This window comes from Crinia signifera, chromosome 4 (assembly GCF_055691185.1).
Source record: "Crinia signifera chromosome 4, ASM5569118v1, whole genome shotgun sequence".
NCBI classification, from domain to species: domain Eukaryota; kingdom Metazoa; phylum Chordata; class Amphibia; order Anura; family Myobatrachidae; genus Crinia; species Crinia signifera.
In genome coordinates, this window is record NC_139220.1 from 184,134,750 (window position 1) to 184,162,460 (window position 27,711).

A 27,711-nucleotide genomic window follows, 5' to 3' on the forward strand; every position below is an offset into this window, starting at 1 on the left:
TTGTTGTTCTGGGAGATGAGACAAGAAGGAGAGTCCAACTGCTGCGCCAGCGCTGTTTGCTATGTGGAAAAACATGGCGCCGGGGGAGTGTTTAGGAAATGCCACTCAAATAGGCTGGATCAAACGACGGACGCACCGACGGACGGACGACGTAGGCGGCAAAAAACACTCACGATCTGCATACGATTGACGGTCGGTCGGCCTGGGATTGACGGATCCTACCTGCAGCACGTAGGACCAAAGATGCGACCAAACGAGCGGCGTGAACGCGCATTGGATCGGAATCGGATCAAATAAATGGCAAAAACACACGATAGTACACACAATCTGCATACAACCGGTCGGAATCGGATCTAAATTGACAGAATCGTGCCCTAGTCGTCCTGGTGTGTACCTAGCATAACAGCTGTTATTCCTTTCATTAGCCGAGGTAATTGTAACTTGTATTCAAAATTGGTTGTATTCCTTTGCAGTGTAATTCAGGTCGTCTCCCTGTTATCCCCCTTCTGGCAGTGTTACTGGAAGGCAGTCGCTAATCTTATTAGTCTGCTGTCACTCACACCGTGAGCCTTGGAGGCCAAGCACCATTTAGCAGTTTAAACAGGTCTGTGGGGATGCCACACACAGAGGAGATTCCAGGACAGTGCTGATCATTGTGCTGTATATCCCAAGTACTTATGCCGGGTCAGGTCTCACATAGAAGACACCTTCCAATGTCACTCATTTTATGTTCTGTCTATGTGAGTTTAAGTAACACGAAGCTTATGAATACTGTATATTTCATGTTAAGTACACATGACAATATGGTATCTTACCACTTTCTGCTGTAAATATCAGGTAAGTTTGTGAGATTTTTTAGATGGTAAATAGGTCAATTAATGAGCTTTTTATCAAACATTGTGTTCAGCATTTATCAAAATCACCAAAAAATGGGGCATTTGATAAATCACTATATTTTTAGATAAATCCCAAAATAACACAGGTATTGACAATGCCAAATGCATCCCTGTATGTAGCATTCTCTGGTTTTTCTATACAGAATATTTGGAATCAAATAATTCTGTGTATCAAACTTATGGTGCCCATAGACGGTCCGTTCCCGGACCGTCCGTTCTGTACTATGAGATGCGTGCTCCCGGGCATCTCATCGTACGGTACAAAAAGTATGTGCTGCACATACTTTTTGTACTAGGTACACATCGCATCGGATCACAGTGCATGCACACTGCATGCACTAGGGATCCGATCCGATGTGTGCTAATTAAGTCCCAAACGGATCCGTTAAACGGACCGTGTATGGGCACCTTAAGAGCTTACAAATATCAGACATGGATCGAAGTGAAATGATATACCAAAGTGGAAACCAAGAAAGACCATGGCTTCTATACATGGTTTGGCATGCAAAAGGCCTGTCATTTCATTTATAGTACCCTGTGTGTCTAGGAGTTTTATGTGTGACAGCTTCTTTTTTTCAGAATTAGGGGGGTATTCAATGCATGGCCACGACTGTCAGGCTGGCCGGACAGCCGTGACCCTGTCCTGTTCTCAGCCGGCTCGACGCTGAATCGGCAGGCGGGATTCAATGTCCCGCCTGCCGTGCCCCGAAAAAGGGGGGGTGGCCGCGAGATGTGGCCGGAAATCTTCGAGCTGCAGCTGGGAGCTCGACAATTGCCGGCCGTTCTCAGCAGATTGAATACCCCACCTTAAATTTACTAAGTGTCAGTTTTGGCACTTTAGCAGTGGTTTACCAGCAGGATTGCATCTTTGCAGGTTTATTAAGCTCAAGCCCATCACAAAAACCCAGAGAAACCTCACTTTGATATAGGATAGAGCATCAAATTGCCATACATTTTTTGTATTATTTTTTAAAAGTATAGAATTTCCAGATTTACCAAATAGAAGGTTTATAACTGTGGGTTAACCATTGATGGTACCATTGGGGGTTAATCCCCAAGTTTTTAAACCATTTACAGTGGAACCGTCATTTATCTCACTCAACAATGGTCATCCCTGCTATATTACTCACTGGGCTGCAGGCAAATCAGAGCCTGGGGTTGGGCTTTGCGTGTGTGTCCAGGAAAGAGCTAGGCTCAGTATCCCGAACACCAAGGTAAGGGTACAAAAAAAATTGGGTGCACTCTATACCAGCAATGTTGGTGAACCCTTAAAGGTCTGCTTTCGTTTGCAAAACAATGTAACCATATATGGACAACCCTAGCCCAAATCCCTCCCAAATAAATTAACTGCCTATGAAAGTTTAGTCTTATTTAAAAAATGATTAAAGAAAAAGCACAGTATTGTTTTACTAGCATGCACTAGGTTGAACCAGGTGTTGACACTGTAGAAGAGAACAAAAAGCTTGGGATCCCCCTGCCACAATGTCAAACAGCACTAGACCAGTGTTAAAAATTGTGTAACTTCTATGTGAAAGGCTGTCTATCATCTGTATATATGTATATATTATCTGTATATAATAATTGCATAACTTTTTAGTCTTTTTAATTGTTTACACCTTTCTACATTTAGTATTTTGTAGTCCAATTGTGAAAAATATTCATAAAAGTGGTTCTACAGACCGTATATCAGGCCAGACTGGTTTTCTTTTTGCGTCAAAAATTACTTTGTAATGTTTATTTACTATTTGTTTAATTTAATGTAATAAGGGCCTGATTCAGGCCTGTTTGCTAGGCTGCACATGTTCGCAGCCTAGCGAACAGATAAATGGCACCCGCCGGCCAACCGAATGTCTAGACTGATTTTTATTTCCAATGAAGATGGCTGAATTCTGGGCGGGTGCTGACATCATGTGATGTCAGCAGGCATCGACACACCTCCATTCGCTGGGGGAAGGCCCAGCGGTTTTATGGGGATGACCATAAAATGCTGGTGTTCCCCCTGCCTGCCCCCTTCCCTCCTTTCACACAGCGAACGCCTCAGCGAGTGTGATACTCAGTGAAAGCGTTGGCACAGGGGGACTACATAAGTGCATATTTGCCCATGTGTATGCGCAGACCTGCACCATCGGCCTGGACAGTGAATTCGGACCTGCCTGACCAGGTCTGAGTCACCCCCTAAGTTACAAATATGCCACAGTTGTGTATATCCCAATTTATTAATTTTAGATTGACAGTGTGGTGCATAGCATGTTTATTAGGATGTAGTACTAACATGAGAATCATTATAAAGTGTTATTTGTCCCTTTATAATGTAAAAATGTGAATATCGGTACTCTTTACCTAGAAGGGCGCCCGTCGTGGTGATCGCGGGTACATTTATGTCTGGCCGCGACGCGATGCCCGCGATTTCCCATTGAAACCCATGTTAAACATGGAAATCGCGTCGGTCGCGTCGCGGCCGGCCATAAATGTACCCGCGATACCCGCGACGCGATACACCCGATTTCCCATAGGAATCAATGTTAAATGGCCCGACTGACGCGATTTTACTGTTAAATGCCTCAATGGACCCGATGTGGCCATAGGAAACAATGTTAAATGGGCCTTAGAGCCCAAATAGTTACCCTGAACTCTGAAATGGCCCCCCCAATTGTTTACGCCACCCCACGATCAACGTCAACCCGAAGCGTGGCGAGCGCAGCGAGCCCGCGAGGGGCGGCGGTACGCGTCCTCCAACCTTTTCATGCCCTACTATCCACGTCGGCGTGGAGTTGAGAATAGAATAGTGTGGCGAGCGCAGCGAGCTACCGAGCCCGAAGCGTGGCGAGCGCACGCGGATACCTTCACAGCTATACGCGTCCCCTCGCGGGCTTCACAGGTGTCCATGGCGACGCGGACACCTGTGAAGCCCGCGAAGGGACGCGTTTATCTGTGAAGGTATCCGCGTCCCCACGCTTCGGGCTCGGTGGCTCGCTGCGCTCGCCACACTATTCTATTCTCAACTCCACGCCGACGTGGATAGTGGGGGTATGAAAAGGTCGGAGGACGCGTACCGCCGCCCCTCGCGGGCTCGCTGCGCTCGCCACGCTTCGGGTTGACGTTGATCGTGGGGTGGCGTAAACAATTGGGGGGGCCATTTCAGAGTTCAGGGTAACTATTTGGGCTCTAAGGCCCATTTAACATTGTTTCCTATGGTAAAATCGGGTCCATTCAGCCATTTAACATGAAAATCGTGTCCATCGGGCCTTTTAACATTGATTCCTATGGCAAATCGTGGGCATCGCGTCGCGGCCATCGTGTGCACATTTATGGCCGGCCGCGACACGACCGACGCGATGTCCATGTTTAACATGGTTTTCAATGGGGAAATCGTGGACATCGCGTCGGTCGCGTCGCGTCCGGGCATCTTTAGCCCGCATACGACGCGACCGACGCGATTTTTTACCTCACGATGCCCACGATCAACATCGCTGGCGCCCTTCTAGGTAAAGAGTACCTGAATATCTTGCAAAAGTACTGAATTTAAAAGAATAGAGGCTAAATGCAATAGACTCCAAGTTGCCGGTGGTATAGGATTTTGTCTGAGTCGGCCCATTTTTTATAAAGCAGTCATTTGCAAGGCAAAACCAGCCTGGTTTTTCCTTGTAAATGATTACTGCTTTTTTTTTTTTTTTTTTTACAAATAGTATTTACTATAGGGCAAGTGGCACTAGTGGCCACCTGCCATGTTCAACATACTGTATATGAACATTGGCAATTAGGTGGCAAACCATTAATAATATAGGCATATATATTACAAGCACAATAGTAAAATAGATGAGGAAAAACTAATGTAACTGAACACAGTCTCAACATGTAAAAGACATAATAGTTGTCTAACACAGACCCAAGTCTAAATGCAATAATTCAAAGGCACAAAGTCAGTTCAAGGTAATACGGTGAAAGTGCACACTAAAGGCAAACTACAATGAGCCACAGAGGGGTAGATGTATGAAGCAGTGATAAGGGAGGAGAAGTGATAAAGTGCCTGGTACTTTATCACCGGCCAATCAGCTACTGACTGTTAAGTTACAGACTGTTTAAAAATGGAAAGTCAGGAGCTGATTGGCCGTTGATAAAGTGCCAGGCAGTTTATCACTTCTCCAGCCTTATCACCGCTTCATACATCAGGTTGTATTGGAACTCCTCTTGGCGGTACATCAGTGTGATTGTAATGTCAATATCAGAAAGAAGCTTAAAACGAGCAGGGAAATATGGGAAGAATTGATGGCCACACAGGATATCACACTGGGAGATGTTTAAAAAAAAATTCAAAATGGCCACGGCCAGCCAATCACGGCTCACCACATCATTCCCCCCCCCCCTAGAGCTGGCTATATTAGCCAGCTCGAGACAGGGTAGGGGCAGTCAGTCCGACAGCGGAGAAGAGCTCCTGAAGTCCTGGGAGGCGGGGCCAATGCAAAAGAGCTTAAAAGGCCGTCGTCCCCAGGTGAAGAACACAGATGACGAGGCAGAAGCCCTGGGAGGCGGCAGCCATGCAAAAGAGCTTAGGGGGCCAACACCCCCTGGTGAAGACGCCGCAGGAGCCCCCCTGGGTGAAGACAAGATGCATTTTAATAAAATATGTAAAAACCAGTGTTTGTGTTTTTATTTTAATATTTCCTTTACAGGGGGGCTATAGGTACCGGCGGGCCTTTAATGCCCCACATGCTGGTACCTGTGGTTCTCCCAAGTGCCAGCATGTGGGGCAGGCTTGCTGGGACCTGTAGTCCTACTGTAAAAGACAATATAACTGTTAAACAAGCTATCAACCCTGCACCCACCACCCAGGGGTGCAGGGGATAGCCCCGGGCTTCAGCTCAGGCCTGGGGTGCCCTGGAGAGCGGGGACCCCCTTATTTGGTGGTCCCCACCTCCCCAAAAACTCCCAGCCTGGGCTGACTAGTTAGGGTGGGTAATGCTTTGGCCACGAGACCCCATCAAGCATGTCCCCTGGCTATGGCATTACACCCCCTGCTAGTGGAGCCTGGTGCTGGTCCCCAAAATACGGGGGACCCCTATTCATTTTGTCCCCCGTATTTTGGAAACCAGGGCCAACTCAAGAGCCTAGTGCTGGTCCCCAAAATCCGGGGGACCCCACGCACTTTGTCCTCCGTATTTTGGGAACCATTTTTTTATTATAGAAAATTATTGTCTGTATGACTGAGAGGAGGAGATGCTGGACCCTGGACTTGGTAAGTATTTCTTTTGTCAGTTCCCACTGTGCCACCAATGTTTAATAGTTTGCATATGGGGGTGGGGGGTTCTGGGGGAACCACTAGCCACCAATGATTCAACTTTTTTTGGGGGGGGGGAGGTGGATACTAGGGGGAGGTGAAAGAACATTTATTAAAGAAGACATTATTTATGTGGTAGATGTCTATACCACATAACATTATTTTTGTGATGAAGTGCAGTTTTTTACGTCACTTTCTGTGACAGTTGTGACAGATTTGAAATCTCCCGTGCTGAATCTCCCATTATGAATCTCTGACACATATCTCTCTGTATGTGGTTCATTATCTGAGAGAGTGAAATCTCTTGTGCTGAATCTCCCGTTATGAATCTCTGGCACAAATCTCTGCGTATGTAGGGCCCTTTAGAGCAGGATCTAGCAGGCAGTATAGTGAGACCTGAGCACAGCACTCTGATTATATGCCTGCAATCTTTGACTAGCAAGCCAAACACCTACTGTAGATTGTACATCCTATTAAATCAAGTAAACCTGCTAAAGTAGGCAGATGTTACTAAAAAATTTTTACACTATGGTTATGCACACTCTTTATTGAGCCTTATTATATTTTTAAAGACTGTTACTTCACTTTTCATTTGTATGAGTGTTTCGTATAATGACACACATTTATTATGGTGGTTTATACATTTGTATCTGTATTGCTGCAATTATACAAACTCTAGTAGCTAAGGCAATAAGCTTACTTCTGTCTTTTGAATGAATTCTGTAGGGACAACAGTTTCTGTTGCTTGAAATCTGCAGATTTGGACTTTGCCGGCTCTCTTAACACACCTGTTTTATAGAATGCCCAGAAATTCAGGAAAACACGAGTTCTGGCGTTATTGACGTACATTATATATATATATATATATATATATATATATATATATATATATATATATATATATATACATATACACACACCACATTTCTCCTGCTTCTACTGTTAGTAATACCGCTGTATACATTAAGGAGTAGAGAAGTAATCAGGATACATTAGAGAAAGATTGTTCACTTTTAAATGTGTTATAGATTTTCAGATTTTCAGTATGGTGTTACCAAAGCACATATTGTATTCTGTTTGATGTGTTCTTTTTCAAGAATTTTTTTTTCTACAAATGGGAGAGTATTTTACTTATAGCATTTGTCAGAACCAGATCTACATCAGTCAGTTATCTTTACATAGAAGTGCATACAAACTATTAGTAAAAGAGACTCTTTGTAACTATGCCATGAAGCACCATAGAACTGTGCGCAATCCTAAATGTTCTTTCCTTATTTAGACTCATGGAGCACATATGCTTTATTAATATTGTATAATGGTTTACATCTCAAATCCTTTTCCTTTCATCTCCTCACACATTGTCAGATCAGCCACTACTCATAGCATTGGGCTTTGAAGAAGTTCAGTTATAAAACTGCATTCTCTTGGGGCTACTAAAGATGGCTGCCATTTGGATATTTAAAACCAAGAGGCGTAAAGTTAAGAGCTCTAAATGGAAATAAAAATATGTGTTTCACACAGCAGATAAATAGCAAACATTGTATTTCAAGTACTAGGTTGAGTTTTATTTTTAACATGTCATTTGCTGTGGGAAAGACACCGTTGGAAGGGATTATATTTGGATACCAGTCTTTTTTTTTATTCTTCTTACTGCTGTCTGGTACACTCGTTTGCAAACTACGCAGAATGAAAAAGCTTTCCATATCTATTGTTTTTGTTAGACTGCTGGGAGACCAGCCCTTTGGCAATAATAAGATTGCATCAATGTGTACCCATGCCATGAATCTCTCTAGTGTATATTGCAGGACATATGTATAAACATTCATTTTGGGTCTTTGTTTCTAAGGAATTGCTTTTGATCTTTAGTCAGCTTTATGGCTCAGGTACAGAATGTTTTGAGTCTGGTCATCTTCATTATAGCCAAGTGTGAAGGGGCAGTGCTAAATAAAAACATGGGGCTTTTGTTTAAATTTTGAGCAGTACATTTAAGCTTGCAGTGCGTCGCCAAGATACCCCAATTATGTGCAAGTCCCTACTGTATCCACCAGGACACCATGCATTTAGCAGCACTGTAATGGTGTTTGGGGCATATATGTAGATACATTATTGTAGGGACGTGCAGATAATTGGGGTCGCTTGACGATGGGCTGCAAGCTTCAATATTTTAATCACAATATAAACAAAATCCCCATGTTTTTTATTGGGATACGGTCACTAGGTCGACTCAATTAAAGTCAACATGCGGAATGTCAACGCAAGCATCAGGTCAACTGTCAAAAGTTCGACATGAGTTTTTCATTCCCTACCATCCACTATGCATGGTGGGAGAATATAATAGTGCGAGGAATGCAGCAAAGCACCGCACCCGAAGCATGGGAGGGGATGCGGTACATTAAGACAATGTCTATGTCGACATTCGGGACAAAAAACCCTGAAAACCTCATGTTTACCTTCCCATTGTCAACCTAATGTTTGTGTCAACCTTCCAACCCCGTTGACCTTAGCCATGTCCACCTATTTCAGGTGTTGACCTAAGCCCTATCGACCTTGAGTGGTCAACTCAATGTATGCTGACCCTATGACCCCTTCCCTTTTTATTTGCTAGACACCAACAGATTTGTAGCAAATTATTGTTAGTGCTGGTAGTAAAAGCATCCGTTAAACTTGCATTAATACACTCGTAACATTTTATCTGGTAAGTGTATTATATATTTAACTGTCATTTATATAATTTGTGTTTTTATATATATATATATATATATATATATATATATATTACTATTAGTTTTACTCCTATTTATTTGTTTTGTTGTACCCATAGGTGTGCTTTGTCAAATAAGTGATGTAAGTGATTATAATTTTGTAGCATTTACAGAGAAAAATGACAATTCACATTAATCTCTGCCACACACAAGTGTACATTTTGTCAGTAAGCATTTCACCTACCAGTATGTTTATGAAGTGTGGGAGGATCCCGGAACACCTGAACGAAACACATACAAGAACATACAACTTTACATACAGTAGATATATAACTTTACATACAGTAGATAGGGCACTACTCAAAGACAAACCCATGACCCCAGCGCGTGAAGTTATAGTGAAAATAAGCCTAGAATGAAACTTTGTGCGCATGTTGCAGGGAATATAGATTGTAAGATACACTGGGTCAGGGACTGAGTGAGTGTTCTAATATTCTCTGTAAAGCGCTGCAGAATATGCTGCACTATATAAATAACTTGTAATAATAATACAGGTTGAGTATCCCTTATCCGAAATGCTCGGAACCATGAGCATTTCGGATTTTTGTAAAAATTTTCTTTAACATACTTACCTCGTCCCCCCAATGGTCTCATGGCCGCCTTCAGGATCTTCTTCAGCGGTCCCAGGGGTGCATTGAGCGAGTTTGCAGGTGCGCCGGCGATGTCACTGGCACGCTTGCGCAATGCACCTTTGGGAGCGGAGATGCCGCAGAAGAGGATCCTGAAGTCCGCCGTGGATGCCGGAGGACGTAGTAAGTATCAAAAAAGGGTCAGGGGGGGTGGGGGAACAAACAAAAAATATATTCTGAAAAACCACGGGTTTTGGAATATTTCGGTTTTTGGATATTCGGATACAGGATACTCAACCTGTAGTACTACTTATTATATGTATTGCATAACTTGCAGCCATCGTTTTTTTTTTTTGTATAATATACATTTTGATACATATGTAAGCGTCAGTGTTTAACATGTTAGAAAATGAATACTAGTTTTCTTTTCCAATTCTCTTGCCCTCATTGAAGACTTGTCTAACTGCCTGTTCTCTTTTCACAGAATACCTCCGATCAGATATCCTTCCAGGCTGCTGGTGGGCTGACTGTTTTAGAACAGATCCTGCAAGCAGCGACACCTACATCTAACACCAGCACATCCTACCGCATTCCTTTTAAGTAAGAATCTATAGTTTCTGTGTTCCATGCATGGGAAGGTCATATTGTACATATGTACACATTTTCATAGTACTAACCCTGTCATTTTATATACATAATTTCTAGTTACTACAGTATGTCTTGATTTTCACACACTGCAAACAATGTCAATAAACAATGCTGCAATTGTGTTTTTCTGTAAATATATATATATATACACGCACACACACACATATATATATACTGCTGGCACTCACTTAAACGGTTAGCTTGCTCAGGTGCCAGAAAGCAAATAATGTAGACGGGACTGACATCAAAATTCATTCTGTTTTGGGTGACAGGTAACGTTTCGGGGAGTGAACCCCGTCCTCGGACCACACCTACAGTAACCCCAACACCCACAATTCTTATACCTACCTGACTGATCCTCTCAGGGCCACCGCGCACCACCTCCTGACTACCGGTAGTGGCCACCACGCACTTCCGGGTGAGGATGCTGGGGGAGTTGCTAGGCAACTACCCACAAGCGTTCCACAGTCTGGAATTGCAGCATACAGAATGCCGGGAGCCAGGGTACAGACGTAGTCAAAACCCCAGTAGGCAGGAGCCAAAAACATACACACACTCCTGTGCCATGTTTTCGGGCTCCGTGTACAGTGGGGATACATATCGCTGGGCAGTGGCGTAACTCCCGGAGGCAATGGAGACATTGGCCGCCGGGCGTTAGCCACTAGGGGGGGCACAGAGGAGCCAGAACCAGGCATCTCCTGTCCTTCTGCTTCTGCAGTGAGCGGCAACGCAGAGCAGTCACAGCAGGAGAGAAGGAGCAAGTGCAAAAATTAGGGGGGCAAAACTGTGGGAGCCCAGCCAGATCAAAGTCAGCAGCACTTACAGTCACTGCTGCTACGGCAGCCGGGTCCTGTGTGCACTCACTGCAGGCATGAAACTGAAAGTAAACACAATATCATTTACTTTCAGTTTCTTCCCTGTAGTGCTGTCTGTTTTTTTTTTTTTTAAAACAACATCTACCAACATATACCAAATAACAATTAAAGAAATGAAACAAAGCGCACTTATAAGAAAAGAGACAAAACTGCACCTAAATAATTTTTTATATATTTAATCCGTGTTCAACCCTATTCGGTAGCCGCGTTGAAATTCAAAATGGAGCATTTACACTGCCTGCAAACCCAGTTTATTTAGGCTAGTGGAATAGGGGTATAAATGACATTAACCACTTTCCACAGGTATGACCTATGCTTTATATTGTGATTTATAGCACTACTGAAACTTGATATTTTTCTAAACAATTTAATTGGCTTATTTGTCTTACTTTGGAGACATTGTAACCAGGGGAGGCTCCAGAGGTGGGGTTACAGCACAGTTCAAATTTCAAATAGGGGAGCCACACCCACTGCCATTCTAAACTGACTCACTGGCAGTGGGTGTGGCTCCCCTATTTGAAATTTGGACTGTGCTGCAGACCGTCACTGGTTGTAACCGCTTTTGATTTTGGAGTAGTGCAAATTTGTATATAGCGGCAGTGTGGAAATATGCAAATGCTGCAGCTGTATTGAAACTCCCATCAACTGCTTACAAAGGGGTAACAGTGGCCGTTTAGTGGGAGCGCCAAGAAAAACACAGGTGTGCTTGGAGTCTGTTACTTTGGGGTTTGAACATATTTGCTTGGCTGCAAATTGATTTGTAGCTATGCACATCCATTCACACAGTGATCACATTCATTCCCAAGGCGGGATTTCACTCTAGCTTACCTGAACACTGGCCGTGTTGAATTTATGACTGTGCGATCAGGTCTAAATCAGCCCCAAAGACAGCATTGTTTGCATATTAATTTATTATAGAATTCCCGATTACCTCTAAGGTCATGCAATATGTCCCTGGCAATAAAGCCCAGGAGCCATTGCAGCTGCTTACAGGATTGCAGTCGCAGTCTGAGAAATACCCCAAAAACACCTGTGTTGTTGCTGCCACTTCCCATAATGGCCCCTGACTGTCAACCACTTTGCAAAATAATTCCTCACCGTGACCACTGTCTCAAGGCCGCTGCAACACATGCGCAGTTGTCTGATAATCACTCCGCCGCATAAAATCTGCTTTCTGTCCATCTCTAGATCAATCCCTATATCTGAAACAAACAGAGGTAGGGACCTTCTGACTAAAAGCCCCCATACACTAGGGCGATGTACATGCAATTTGGGCAATTTTACATGCGATTTAAGCATTAAATCGCATTTACAATGCCCAGATTGCATGTACATGACAAGAGGGGCGATGTAATGCGCGTTCCTGTGCGCATTGCATCGCCCCTCCTCGGTTGCACCTTCCACCAGAGAAATCCGTCGCCGGGTCAACAGGTCATCACCGCACCGCAGCTGCCCATGCAAGGCATTGCCATTGTGAGGCCTCACTGCTCCCTCCCTACTTGCTGCTCGTTCCCTCCTCCTCCTCCCTCCCTGTGTGGTGGAAGCACTTTACCATGCTGCTACTGACACTGGCCACCAATGTGTTTTTTTTTGCAATCAGCCTGCCACCCACAGCCCAGGGGTGGTGAGGACAGCCCCGGGCTTCCCCTTAGGACAAGGTCTGAATTGGCCCCATAAGTAGGGTAGCTACTAGCCTATTCTACATAGCTTTAAATAGCACTATTTAGGCCAGCCCTGTAGTACAGCCCATCAGATAAATTGTATGGTACAAGTGTAGCAGTAAGATAAATTGCATGCGATTTGTCACGGGTTGATAAATTGCATGCGATATATCTTATGTGAAATAAGCACTCGAGTACAAAGTCTGACATGCTGGATTCCTGGGAAGCTGCCGGAGAGTTCTAGAGAAATCTGATGCAATTTGAAGCCTCAGATAAATTGCCCTATATGGCCGCCTTTAGAAGGATGCAATAATTACTACTGTAATGAATATTCAGTGCAGCACAACCTTTCTATTCCTTATTAGGTTCATTTTGCAATGAATGAGTCTGAAAACTGGTGGTTGTAAGATATCAGCATTGTTTCTTAGTCATAACAAATTATGGTGAATACACATAGCTACATGGTTTTTGTTTAAAATCAATAGCATATGTTTCGTTTAAAACAACACATGTCCTTCTTTTTGTATGGAGGTCCATAAGGGCCATCTAGGGTTTCATCTTGTATTGGTGGTTCAGACTTTATCAAAGTCTAAAAGTTGAGAAAAATACTTCTCATCGGGACAATAATAAATAAAAATATATGGAGGATCCCCTATGAAATTCCCCCCCTTTCAGTCACTAGATTTATAACAAGTTTGCTCCAACATGTCAGGACTCAACGGGTGCAGCACTCACCCGTTTGTACAACCCATCGGAGGCTGCAGCTCCTCCATGCGGCAAGTGAGTGCCTGCCTCCCTTTACCAACTGAGGGTTCGGCAGCACGTTTCCCTGCTGGGAGCCTAGTATAGTCGCCACCATATTATTTTTTGTAAGCTGTCCAGTTACAGTAGTTCCCAGCAAACTCAATCAGCCAATCAGGGAGCACTAGTTGATTTATAAGGGGGTTCCTCACAAGGCTGAGACACCAGTGCAAAACTTTTCTCAGCTAACCTGTACAAGTGTGTCCTTTGCTCTCCTTTGTGTTTTCAAAGTTCTCCAGAACTCTGCTCCAGTCCATCTGGTAATTCTTCAGAACTCAGCTCCAGTCCGTCTGGTAATTCTTTAGTACTTTGCTCCAGACCGTCTGGTGACTCTTCAGTCCTCCGGTCCAATCAGCCTGGTACAGACTAGTGGAACAACTGAGCGCAGCAAACCAAGTTACACTCCTAGCGGCTGTCTCTAAGGTATACTCAACCCTTATATATCAAATCAGAAAAAAACACAAAGTAGACAGCACTGTAGGACTATAACCTTCAAGGTTATCAAATATTTATTCAATAAAATGTAATATATATAAATGCACCGGCCGGTGAGACAAAATTACAATAAAATCACATATTAGTGACACATCACATGCTATCAAAGTATTAAGGTAAAAATTATGGAAGATATAATCTGGCAACAACTTCACTTTCACAAAAAAGTATATATACTGTTAATCATGCAGAGTTAGTTATTGAATTAGTCCAGCAAAGCAGCAATAGGTTAGTGTGTGTCAATAGAAAGCAAATAAGAGCCTTATTCAATCAAGCAGAGAACAGTCTCTATATTCAGATCCTTATAGCTGTAGCGTTTATAGCTTAAGCACATGTGCAAATGTTAAGCTGATAGAAAGCTGGTCTTGATCACATAGCCATCCATGCAGGGTAAGTAAGTCAGTACTGATTAGTATGAAGAAAAAGGTTTTATACTTATGCTCCGTAAATCATACACTTTGTACTCCGTTCTTATGGGGGTAATCCTTATGTACCTGGAGCGGGCCCCCGGCTGCTGGTGCCTCCCTAGTCGTGCAGCCTTCTCCGGGACTTCTCAGCTCCGGTCTATGTCCCCCGGTTGGCAAAGACTGTGTGTGGCAGTAGTTGGGAATCCTGATGACGCTTTTCCCCACCTGTCCAGTAATCATCTGAGGATGCCGCTGATAAGCAATCCTAAATCAAACTTTCACTTTTTAATACGTTGTTGCAAATCCTTTGCAGTCAATTACAGCCTTAAATCTGTAATGCATAGACATCACCAGATGCTGGGTTTCATTCCTGGTGATGCCATGTCAGGCCTCTGCTGCAAATGTCTTCAGTTCCTGCTTGTTCTTGGGGCATTCTCCCTTCAGTTTTGTCTTCATCATGTGAAATGTATGCTCAATCGGATACAGGTCAGGTGATTGACTTGGTCATTGCATAACATTTCACTTATTTGCCTTAAAAAGCTCTTTGGTTGCTTTTGAAGTAGGCTTCGGGTCATTGTCCATCTGCTTGGTGAAGCGCCGTCCAATTAGTTCTGAAGCATTTGACTGAATTTGAGCAGATAATATTGCCCAAAACATTTCAGAAGTCATCCTGCTACTTTTGTCAGCAGTCATATTATCAATAAATACAAGGGAACCAGTTCCATTGGCAGCCATACATGACCTTGACCCTTGACTCTGCCACCACCATGCTTCACTGATGAGGTGGTATGATTTGTATCATAAGCAGTTCCTTTGCTACTCTTCTCTTCCCATCACTCTGGTTGATCTTTGTCTCATCTGTCCATAGGATGTTGTTCCAGAACTGTAAAGGCTTTTTTAGAGGTTGTTTGGCAAACTCTAATCTGGTCTTCCTGTTTTTGAGGCTCACCAATGGTTTACTTCTTGTGGTGAACCCTTTATATTCAGTATTGTGAAATTTTCTCTTGATTGTTGACTTTGACACATATACACCTACCTCCCGGAGAGTGTTCTTGATATGGCCAACTGTTTTGAAGGATTTTTTCTCCACCAGGGAAGTAATTCTTCTGTCATCCACCACAGTTGTTTTTTGTGGTCCTCCGGGTCTTTTAATGTAGCTCTCCGGTACATTCTTTCTTTTTAAGAATGTTTCACACAGTTGATTTGGCAACCCCTAATGTTTTTACTATCTCTCTGATGGGTTTGTTTTGATTTTTCAGCCCAATGATGGCTTGCTTCACTGATAGTGACGGCTCTTTGGATCTCATAGTGGGGCAGATGTATTAAGCCTGGTGAAGAGATAAACTGGAGATAAAGTGGAAGGAGATAACGCACCAGCCAATCAGATCCCAACTGTCATATTTCAAACACAGCTGATTGGCTGGTGCGTTATCTCTTCCATGTTATCTCCACTTTATCTCCAGTTTATCTCTTCTCCAGGCTTAATACATCTGCCCCATTGAGAGTCGATAGCAACAGATTTCAAATACTAATGTCACACCTGGAATCAACTCCAGACCCTTTACCTGCTTAATTGATAATGAAATATAGAGAGAATACCCCACAGCTGTCCAAGAAATAGCTTTTGAGTTGATTGTCCCATTAATTTTGGTCCCTTAAAAAGTGGGAGGCACATATAGAAACCATTGTTATTCCTACTCCGTTCACCTGATTTGGCTAGAAATACCCTTAAATTAAAGCTGAAAGTCTGCAGTTACAGCATATTTTGTTTGTTTCATTTCAAACCTGTTGTGGTGGTGTAAATAACCCAAAATATGAGAATTGTGTTGATGTCCCAATATTTATGGCCTGGACTGTATCTCTGTACAATATATGAGCTTGGAATGTAAGCTTCGTTATGAATAAGGTCCTCTTTACTCCTTGTTGTAATTATGGCATTTATTTGATCTTTCTCTGTTTTATATTTGACCTGTTCTCCTGGTGTCCAGTGCTGCAGAGAACTGTGGAATCTTGCAAATCAACAATAATATTAATATATACGTACTTTTCCAGAGTTGCAGACTGAAAGCCTCATTTACTAACTTTTCATTTAAATCCATCTCACAAGACCATAGCAAAAAAACAGACACTAAAGGGCCCCACACATCAGCAATTAATTGTGACAATTTTCAGATATGGAGATGATTGCCACAATTAATTTTAGATGTGTGGGCTCCCCTTTTGGCAATCCCAATCAAAATCGCCAATCGATTGCTTAATCAGGTTTTTAAACATGTTTAATAATCTGGTATTATCTGCAGATCTTTTTTAGATGTGTGGGCATTCCCAATTCGTCTTCTTCATCTATTTACATTATGAACAGCTGAAATGACAATTGATTGGGGCAATTTCCAGATATGAAGATGCAATCACGGCCTTCAAGCTCTTGTAGTCTCTGCCAAATCCCGGTTTGTCGGATAACATGAGAGTCATGGGCACTTCCGGGAAACTTCGAGTTGAAGGAGAGAATTTCCATGGATGGGCCACATACCACCATCACGTTGAGTGAGTGGAACAATTTTTGGTTCCTATAGATCTTCTCACTTCGTGATGGAGGCACAAATGGTACATGGGTGCCATCCACAGCCCCTATCACATTAGGGAAGACAGCAATTTGATGGAATGCCTGCTGGCTTCGGTGAAGGGTCTCTTGGGCAAAAGACATGGCCACGAAGTGCCCCTTGCGCCTAAACATGGCTGACGTCACACGCCTCAGGATTCTGCTGAAAGCTGGGACAGGTTGACACACACAAGGACAGGTTGACACACACAAGGAGTAGATGGAAAAATCTGTCGATCACTGAAATAAATCTGTAATGTGTGGGCAAAGTCAGATAGATTGTAAAATCCATTTATCTGGCCAAAATATCCCAATATCTGAAAATCCATAAATTGTGATTGCTGATGTATGGGGCCCATTACTTTAATTGTCTACCTTGCATGGGATGGATTATAGCTAATTACTGAAAAGTAACTGGTTTAGGGCACATTTTGCACATAAATAAGACTCTGAGCTGCACTGTATTAATAGATATATCATTAAACAAAAAAAAGATATATCATAAACAAGTCATAAAATAAGTAATTTATCAGTAATTAATCCAGACCAATCTAGATCCCCTGGTAGTCTCACTTCCACTGGATAAAGAATATGGGGCATATTTAACAACAAAGGGAGTGTTATCTCTCGTTACTAATCTTAAATGCTGCTGCAATCAATCAGCTTTTAACTGTGATGTGTTTGAAAAACAACAGGCTTTGATTGGTTGGTGCATCATTTAAGATAAGTAACCAGAACATAACAATAATATCACTTGTTGTTAAATATGCCCCTGTTTTTTTTTATGTATTCGTAAAACACATTATCATATCCTGAAGTCAGGACATCAGATACTGCTTTAGTAGGTTGTGACATGCATTTATTCCACCACCACCTTCTGACAGAATATACTAGAAAGTCCCATTATTTGCCTGTGCGTTTACACCCTCTTGCTGTAAAGTATTACCGTATTACTGCTGGCAGATTATACTGTTCACAGTCCCTACTGGTTGCTGTGCTCCTAAAGCCCTGGTCAGGGGGAGTTTATCTGTTTCTGCTGATTTTAGATGGGTAAATATTTTTTTACTGGAATGGAAGCAGCTTTTGTAATAGGATTAATATATTGTTGGTTCGGATTCCAATCTGCCATCCAGCAACACAAATCTTCCTGACCAGTCTGTGTTTGAGGTACACAGCTAATCCCATTATACAGTCCCTAAAAGCAGGTCAGACTTCATCTGTGTATTAAAATTGCATAGTAATAAGAAATGCATCATTGGCAAAGAGGATAAGAAGCTTGATGGCCTATAATTACTGTACAAAAAAGTAAAAAAAACTATATTAGGCTTATTAGGTTTTTAATAAAGAAAAGATCAAAACAAAGCAAGATAGCATTCAATACTATTTTATAGCACATATGACATTAATGTTGGTCTTGGAATTCTGTATTGTGTAAACTTTCAGTCATATGGAGGGTTATACTCATAGGGATATCCCATTAGCAGCGGTGATTCACCACCGCGAGTAGCTACGGCCAGGGCTATCCTATTAGTCCTGATGCACATTTCCTTTCTGAGGCATTTCGCCCGATCAGGTGTCAATTTTCAGCGAATAAAGATGGACATGAATTGGATATTGCGATAATGACCATCGGTCATTAATTGCAATATCCGTCTGTTTTTATCGACCAACGCGGCTTTAGGGATAGTAGGATGTCCCCTAAGACATCATTATAGATCATAGACAGAGTCCCACTATTGGTCATTTATTTGAATTCCACCTTGGTATAGTGCCATAAATCACAAATATTTTGGAAATGTCAGGTGCATAAGAAGAATATTGTGGGTTACATAGCAGCATATTGAAAGGGCCACTGTCCCAGTGCTTTTTGGGAGACATCTCTCCATTGCACATATTTATTTTATACTCCATATTAGTCCCTTAGTTCATTCCATAGTTGTGCCCTAGTTAATATTAAGCCCCATACTAGTGCCCTAGTTTATTTAATAAACCATAGTAGGTCCCTAATTTTACATGATGGATGGAGGGCTGCCTTTACAGATTATGCCATACGGTTCCCCACAATTCACTCTGGGGCAGATTTATTAAGCTTCAGGGAAGTGATAAAGTGTCTGTTTTTTATCACCGGCTAATCAGCTCCTAACTGTGAAGTTACAAGCTTGGTTTGAAAAATGACAGGTAGGAGCTGATTGGCCGGTGATAAAAACCAGACGCTTTATCACTTCACCGAGCTTAATAAATCGACCCCATTATAACATACAGTGTCCTCAGCTCATATCATATTATGCCAAATTGCAGTGCCTCCATTCATATTGTTCTATATAGTTCTTATTATGTAACAGTATAGTACCCTTCCCATTACAAGCTGATCAGATTGACACATTACATCTCCATTACAAGCCGATCAGATTGACACAACTTTATGGGTTCAGTTTCCCCTAAGCCTGTAGGCCACATATCATTGTCACCCCTTGCACCCGTTATAGTTACACCCATGTGAACCATTCCATTGTGTTGTTTAATTGGCATTATGAAATTCTGTGTTATCTCAGATTTTAAGAAATGTTCACTTTTTTTTTTCAATTACAATATTTTGGGCCGATTCAGACCCATTAATTTCAGGCTGAATTTGTCCCCGTCCCTGATGGTCGGGGTTTGTGCATTCCCAAATATGCGCCTGCGCAAACCCCGGGAGCACCAGATACACCAGAAACCAGTGGCATGGTCTGACTACCCCTGCCATGCTGTGCCAACCCAGGACCCAGTACTCCAGCCTGCAACCTAATCAGCCTATTGCCTATAATCCTAAAGATAAAATGTATTTACTGTTTATGGCATATGTAACCATGTTTTATGTAGCTGATAATAATGGTGATATATCCCTATAATTGTATTCATCAATAAAATGTCTGTCTATGTGTTCATTTAACATGCTCTTCATAATGTACGCATGTAGTTGGTTGATTCTGGTAGCTAACATAAAGCAAGAGTTAAATGTTTGGGCCTCCACTGGCCACTGTAGAGTGCATAGACTAATTGAAATCATTCCTAATTCCTATCAGTTGTGGCCATAAATGCAGTTGTGTAGTAACACTATGGGCAGGTATTCAATCCCAACCGCTATTTCTGACAGGGTCAATAGCGGCGGCGCCTACTGAATCTTATGTTTCCAACAGCATTTAAGGCGTAACTCCGATACGACTTTCAAACCGCTCAGATCTGTTTTGTCGGGAACAGCTGTGGATTGTCAAATTCACGGCCTGATCTCGACAATCCCCAGCCATTTTTGCCGACACACCCCCTTTTCGCCAGTCAAAAGGCAGATAATTGAATTCCTCCTGCCGATGAGTTGTCAAGCTGTCCAAAAGCACGGCAGGATTCCGACAGCCGGAATCCAGGATTGAATACCCCCTGTGGCTACATGTATGCAGTCATCAGTCCACTATACAAATGTAATCCCGTAGTGAATAGTCAGTCACACTGCCTGTTGAACTATTTCATCTGAAAATCAGCTACCCATTTGTTTGTCCAACCGGATATAGATCCAGACATTTGAAAATAAAGCTGGATTACTGTACTTCTTGTGTGGCCACTTTTAGTTAAGTCAGTTATTTTTTTCCCGTCACCAGTATCTGGAATTTGTTTTATATTTCTAAATAGCCACAAACATCTCTCTAGTTAACACTTCTGTCAGATTTTCCAGCATTTAGCTTGTTTCGTATGATGGATCTTATAAGTCGATTTGCTTCTTTACTTTTTTCATGTAATAGGAACATATTTTTATATGGTAACTATTTGCTGTTTATTTTGTGTAGGTCTCTTTGCAGTGCTGTGAATATCTACACATTAACTTGTAGTAACTGCCCTGAGAATTGTACCTACGTCCTGCTGAGCAGCAGAATCACATTCCTTCTGGAGCTACTCATACAGCAGCTATCGGTATGTTCTCATTTCATGGTGGTCAGGATCAGGAGTTTGATGACAAATTTATTTTAGAGTATAGTAAGATTCTAATCCGCTGTGTCAATTAGCTGTGTGGATTGTAAAAGAAAATTATAATATGCATGACATTTTACTGTCCTAATTTTCCTTTTTAGAATGTGTCCAATATACATGCTTTGTGCTGTGTATATTTGTAGCTACAAATAACATGCGCTCTATACAGTATATTGTACATATATTCAAGTAAAATTGCCAGTTTGTACTAGTCTTATTTGCTGCTTCTGCTTCTGCCATGACTTTCTGCATTTTTACGAGATGTTTTTATTTTATCAATGAAAAGGTTTAGCAAAAGCCTCAAAGCACAATCATGAAGGTTTTATAACCAAACCAAAATGATCATCAGCCTCCCATAACATGATATTTCAGTAAATACCACAAAATGCTGAAATTCGAGTAAATGTAAATACTTTCTGGAGACAGCAATTCTGTATATGAAAGCACACTGAATATTTAATTAACAGTTTCATTCTTAATTCATCAGTACTTCCTAATCGTAAGATATTCAGACACAACATTCGTCCTAAGTCTTGGTGTCCAAATCTGTCCCCGAGCCAAGTCGAATGGTAATTGAAAATCTATGTATGTGCCTTTAATAATTTACATAACTCCTTTTGAATCAGACATAAATTGGACTGTTTAGGGACATTTAATGGCTGTGCTTGTTAGCTTGTCTGTGAAACATTCATAACACACAATTCCTTTTATGTTCCAGTGCAATATCTGTCAGTACATTCCCAAACCCATCAGTTCATCCATCCATGTGTGTTACATGGTTTACATTTAATGGGAAGGTTCACTTAACAGGCAGGCATCAGTATTGTGTGGACGGATTATAATAAACTCTGTGGTATCTACTAGAACTTGAGAAGAAGCTATGGAAACTACAGCACCCTACTGGATTTATAGGCTTGTTTACCTATTTCACATTCTCCTGCAATGATGTATTTCCTATGTGTACTGTACATGCTAAGCTCCTTCCGAATATTCAAATTTATGTTCCCTGCTTTCTCAACAACTTTTTAAATGAAATTAGTTCGAAAATCAATGAATCTGTTATAAATTGCAATTAATGTAGGCGCATGTGCTCACAATCAACTCTACAAATTTTTGCTACACTTCATCCTTATATGTAATCTGTGTGTAACAGGATCCCCCTGGTATACAGCTCTGCTAAATATGTCATTGGTTTCTATAAACAACCAACAATTTCCTTTTCTCAAGTTTTTTTGTTTAATAATTATGAATGAGAACAACAATGACACAATTGTAAATAGGTGACTTTGGCCCTTATTCTGGTTGGTGCGGTAGTATTAGCGTGCGTTCGTGCCGCCGATGTTTTGTGTCTGCGCATGTGCAGAGGCGTCTCTGCGCGTGTGCGAGCGGGACGCACGGCCACATTCCGCATTAAATGTGTACACTACGAACAGGGGGTGGAGAGGGGTGTAAAGGGCTGTTTGGGCTCATTACCATATGTTTACACCCTGCGTTTCATGGGCGTTCCAATGCAAACGCTGGGAGTACGTATGGCAATGCGGCCGTGACGCACGTGTAGGGGGCGGAAATATGACATTGCCGGATGTCAGCTGCCCGCCCAGATCCCTGCTTTTGCACGGAGAAATGCCCGTGTGGTCTGAGGTTGCGGGAGCTGCCTGGCCACTCGGTCCTGCATTCGATGGTCTGGAACCATCGAATGATGGGGGAGGTTCCCTGAGATGGAGGAGGTGTATTCATGAGAAATACACGTGCGGTCCGTTCGGACAGCTTCTTACCGCGTACGGACGGAGCTGGCGATCCGTATGGAAGGCGGGGTTTAGGACGCACCGTGCTGGCCGCATATTCGGATCCGGCCGCACCGATCAGAATAAGGGCCTTAGTAACATTGTATTACATTGCCACCTCCAGTTCAGAACCCATGATTTGATTCCAACCAGGGCACCATTTGTATTGGGGATTTGTATTTTTTTCTTGTTCTCCATTGATAACTGGCTGCTTTCCAGTAACATAGAAAGGTACTTTCTTACAGCTTTATTTACTTTTTTTTTTTTCAAGCTTTATTTTTTTTTACACCTAGACCAGTGGTTCCAAAGTTGTGTGCACACTGGGACGCCACAAGGCTCTTGCAAGGGTGCCTCACATTGGTGGTCTAGGACGAAATCAAATTATTTACTGTATGGTCAAAATCAGTGCTAGTGGCTGCCAGTAATAAACATGTGGGCAATTAGAAGCACAACTGTACACCACCACATAACTAAAACTCTGGTTTACAGGACAACACATTTTTGTTATTGAAGTTTTGAATATTCTTTTTAAAACAACAATAAAAAACAAAGAGTGCCTTGAATCAAATGCTGATACTCAATTGGGACAGTTGTGATGTTTGGCCCGGCATATAAAATGGCCAAACATCCCAATGGCAAGTGTGTATAGCTTATCATATTAGTCGCTCGATTGGCAAGCTGGTGGGTTGGTTATGTTTTGTATTTTTTTTTTTAAATAACATTTTTTGAGATTTAGAACAGGGGCAGGATGGAGAAAGCAAAAAGAGAAAATTAATAACGGGATCACAATGAATAAAATGTAACGTTACAACAAAATGAATTACAAATCAGTGAGATTTCAAAAACAGAACATAAAGCCCCATAAAGGAATTTAAAACCATGGTTAAATCTGAATAAGAAACAAAAGATAATAATGATATTAGCTCCTCACTTTCAGTGACTTTCATGAACAACAGTGTGGCAATGATTGTGTGATAAACAGATTTGTTTCTTTTGATACTAAGGGGTATTAAATTAAGTGTTGTTTTTTCGACTAGTCAAAAAACTGCACTATTTGCTGTTTTTAGATCAAATTTAGATTCAACCTATGTAATCAGAGTGATGATTTACGGAGTAATTGAAAAAGTAATGGTCGAAAAACATGTTTATCATATTACATGTTTATTGGCAAGTAATTACTCACATGTTTCTGGTGAAAATGCAGGCATCTTCACCTATTTTAGTTCTTTTTCGCCGATGCCAATTCGACCCCCAAAAAACTGTGAATCGTCATCTGTGAAAAAAAACCTAACAAAATAGGTAAGACAACCACGCAACTGAATACTAAATTTTATTTTTTCAGCTATCCAAAAAAGGCTTAATTGAATGACCCCCCTAAATGTGGGATATGCACAATAATGCATCTGTTTTATGCACATATTTCTAAATGTTTCAGTTAACCTAAAGAGATACAGATGGTGCAGCTTTTAAGGGGTAGATTTAAAAACACGCTTCTAAAAATGAAAAGTGGTGTTACGCATAACAACTAATCAGATTTGCAACTGTTATTTGTCTACTGCATCCTAGAAAATGAAAGACAGAATCGGATTGGTTACTATGCGCAACACCATCACTCTTTCCTTTTTAGAAGCTTTAGAGTGTACCCCAACTTGAGCGCTTTTAAATTTTAGTTGGAATCCACAAAATGTTGCACCAAGAATTGAAACATTTACTAATATATGCATCATGCATAATTGCTTCAGAAAAAAATGCATACAGTATACGTAGGTGATCATCGCACATTTTAGAACTATTTAAAATGGTTTATTTAATTAACATAAAAAAGAGAACCATACATTTATTGTGAAGCTACAGTAAAAGAAAATGGTTCCTCCATGTTTGTCTGTTTCTATTTCCTAAAAGCCATATTAATAATTTGCCTATTGACTACAGTGATGTATATAAATAAAGATAAGGTCTTCCTGTTAATGTGGAAGCAGATTTATACTAAAAACTAAAGACTGGAGCATTTGACATGTGAGTCACCTGGGTAGTGAGTAAAAGAAATACCTGTATTAAACTAAAATGACAAAATGTAAGTTTTATTCCTGGACGCATACTCTTTACAAAGTGATTATTTTTTTTGACGAGTTGAAGAAAGATTTCCCCGTGTTTTGCGGATGTCTTAAAGCTTTTGTTTTTATATAAACTCTCCCCGAGGCTATAGCCACAGACAATCTTGTAATAGAATTGCATTTTTTTTTGCAAGAAGGAGACTGTGCTGCAGCTGTATCCACCCATGTTTAACCCATTGCCTTACTTTTAGTCATGCACTCTTTGTAACCCAGGTCCCCAATATACCATGTTGTACGGGCGGCACTCTCAAAAAAGTAGACACTTCAAACGGCCATTGCAGCCAACGTTTCTAAGCCTTTTAATAATCGCTCAATCACAATTATTAAACAATGTGATCAATTTGCCTATTTCTATGCCTCAATTTGCCTATTTCTGGGTACATGCAACAAACTCTTTCTACTTATTCAAATTTATGGGGGCACCTCCAACTACTATAAATTACTTGATTATCAAATTTATTACGTAAGCTTGTTTTCTTATCGGGATACGGTCACTAGGTCTACAAGCATTGGGTCGACAAGCATTAGGTTGACACCACTAGGTCGACATTCATTAATGTCTACTTGACGAAAGGTCGTCATGCATGAAGGTCGAACGGTCATTTGGTCGACACAAGCATTAGGTGGACATGGGATTTTTTGATTATTTTTTTTTGAGCCGGCATGTGCTGACAGGCGGTATTTCATGCCCTACCATCCACTAGGGCGTGGTGGGAGAATAAAATAGTGTAGCATGGCAAAGCACCGTGCCTGAAGCATTAAGAGCCATGCGAGGGGACGCAGTGCCACGTTTCAGTGTCCGTGTCGACTGTGTTGAAATTTGGACAAAAAATGTGAAAAACCCCATGTCGAACTTTTGACTGTTGACCTTCCCCATGTCGACCTAATGCTTGTGTCGACCTAATGACCTGTTGACCTAACCCACATCAATTTTCAGTCATGTCGACCAACTTACTCCCTGCCCAATGATTTATACCCTTCTTATCTGTCCATATACTCTATATCCGGTCCAGTGCGGGATATACCTCTTGGCGATAAGTATTTATGGGTACACTATACAATGTGTACACAGCACAACATTGCCTACAACTGGACCCAGAGGCAAAGCCAGCATTGGCAATACTCTACACACTTGCCGATGCTGGCAGCGACCATATGGCCTCCACTAGCAATGTCTTCCATCTGTTTGTAGGTATTATTAATACATATATAAATAAGACCTTATTGGGGAAGGGGGGTAGTAATGCCTATGTTTACATTTCATTACTATCGTAGTATAATGTAGCAGAGTTTTATGGATCCCTTAGTGCAGCCCCATGTTTTCTCAGAGCAGGGCTCTTTTGCAGACCCTTGTCCCCCCATAAAGAATCTAAACAGGCAATGACAGGTGGACCTGTTAATAGTTAGAATCATAGCAGGTTATTTCCACTGAAGAAAAAGCGGTTGTGGGGCACTAAGTGTCCCGAGAGGGCACCTAAAAATGGGTGGCTTTGCTTTGAGCTGCGGTTTCGTGGGTTTGGGAGTCAAGCCCAAACAAACAGAAATATATGGTAAAAAGGGGGATGTGAAACCGCGCTTTACCTAATAACATGCAACAGGTGAAAAATAAAAAAAAACACATTTATTAAAATAAACACTTTAAAAAGAAATTCATGTAAACATGGTGAGTACTGGTAGTGGTATTCATAAAATAGAGCAAAGATAGTCACCCAGTTTTCCAATGGGATTATGTCCTTGTGTCCGTTCCTAGATACGCTTCCTATTTGTGTCCCATATGTATTGTGCCGATGGTTTTGGAAGGACTGTTTAGGAGTGATGGTATCCTCCAGCCCAGGGAGCCCCAGTTGGTATAGGGCTTGTCCTGGTTTGTTGACGGTGTAGTGTCCTGGTTAGCATGGCTGCTGGGATTTACTCGGGAAGCTGGTCCGGTCACAGTAAGGAGGCTGAGTGGGAGATCCAAAGGTGGGTATCTGGGCTCCAATATACCAACGCGTTTCGCTCTTATGGATTTTTCAAGGTGTATTTCCACTGAAGAATGGGAGCCCCACCATCATTACCTCAATGTTTTAGTGGTAACCAGTCTATGCTGTCTATGCTGTCTGAGGTTGGTTTAGGAACTTGGGTGTGTGAATATTCCAGTTTTGTTTATTTCATATATAGATTGTAAGCTCCTCTGGGGCAGGGACTGATATAATTTGTCATATATTCTCTGTAAAAAGCTGCAAAATACATCTTTGACATATTAATCTCTATATAGAAGTAAAAAAAAATGTCCCCAGTAGTGTTCGCTCTAGGATTTTTTTTAGGGCAGAGTGCTCACCACCGAGCAGGGCACATTTTACATTCAAAATTGACATTAGAAAAAAAAATCATATATAAAAAATTGCACACATACCAAGATTACGCCCATTACACATTATGCGACAGCGAGCTGTTCCAGTTGCATCCCGTACCCTGCTACCCTGACTGGCCGCTCACCTTTTCTGCTGAGAGCAGTTGTCAGACAGCTCTACCAGCAGCACCCAGTCGCAGTGGACTGGACTTACACAGCGTGGCAGGGGAGGTGGAAGGGCACACTGTAAAACCTGTTCAAAGGTCCGGGACAGCTTTAGAAGTAAAACAAAATGGGAAGGACGTGGCACCCTGTAAAACAAACCTAGAGTGAACACTACCCAGTTTTGCCAGAAAAATTGGTGTAAACCTCCATTTTTTCTGTTAATATTTCATTTATGTGAAAAAAAAATTAATTTCTCAAAGTAACATTCATTTTGAAAAAAAAAATTCTATACATTTTTTTAGACAGTAGGAAAGAACCGAATAGATGGGCGA

The 27,711-nt window shown here is 41.7% G+C and overlaps 1 protein-coding gene across 3 annotated transcripts in view; it reads left to right on the forward strand.

Moving 5' to 3' along the window:
• Positions 1-27,711, forward strand: part of SCAPER (S-phase cyclin A associated protein in the ER) — a 278,002-nt gene that overhangs the window by 177,458 nt on the left and 72,833 nt on the right. For all 3 annotated transcript variants that reach the window (XM_083183157.1, XM_083183159.1, XM_083183158.1), the window contains exons 23-24: positions 9,987-10,102; positions 20,804-20,927. In XM_083183157.1, the coding sequence (XP_083039283.1) occupies positions 9,987-10,102; positions 20,804-20,927 (240 nt within the window). The remainder of the gene's footprint in view (positions 1-9,986; positions 10,103-20,803; positions 20,928-27,711) is intronic.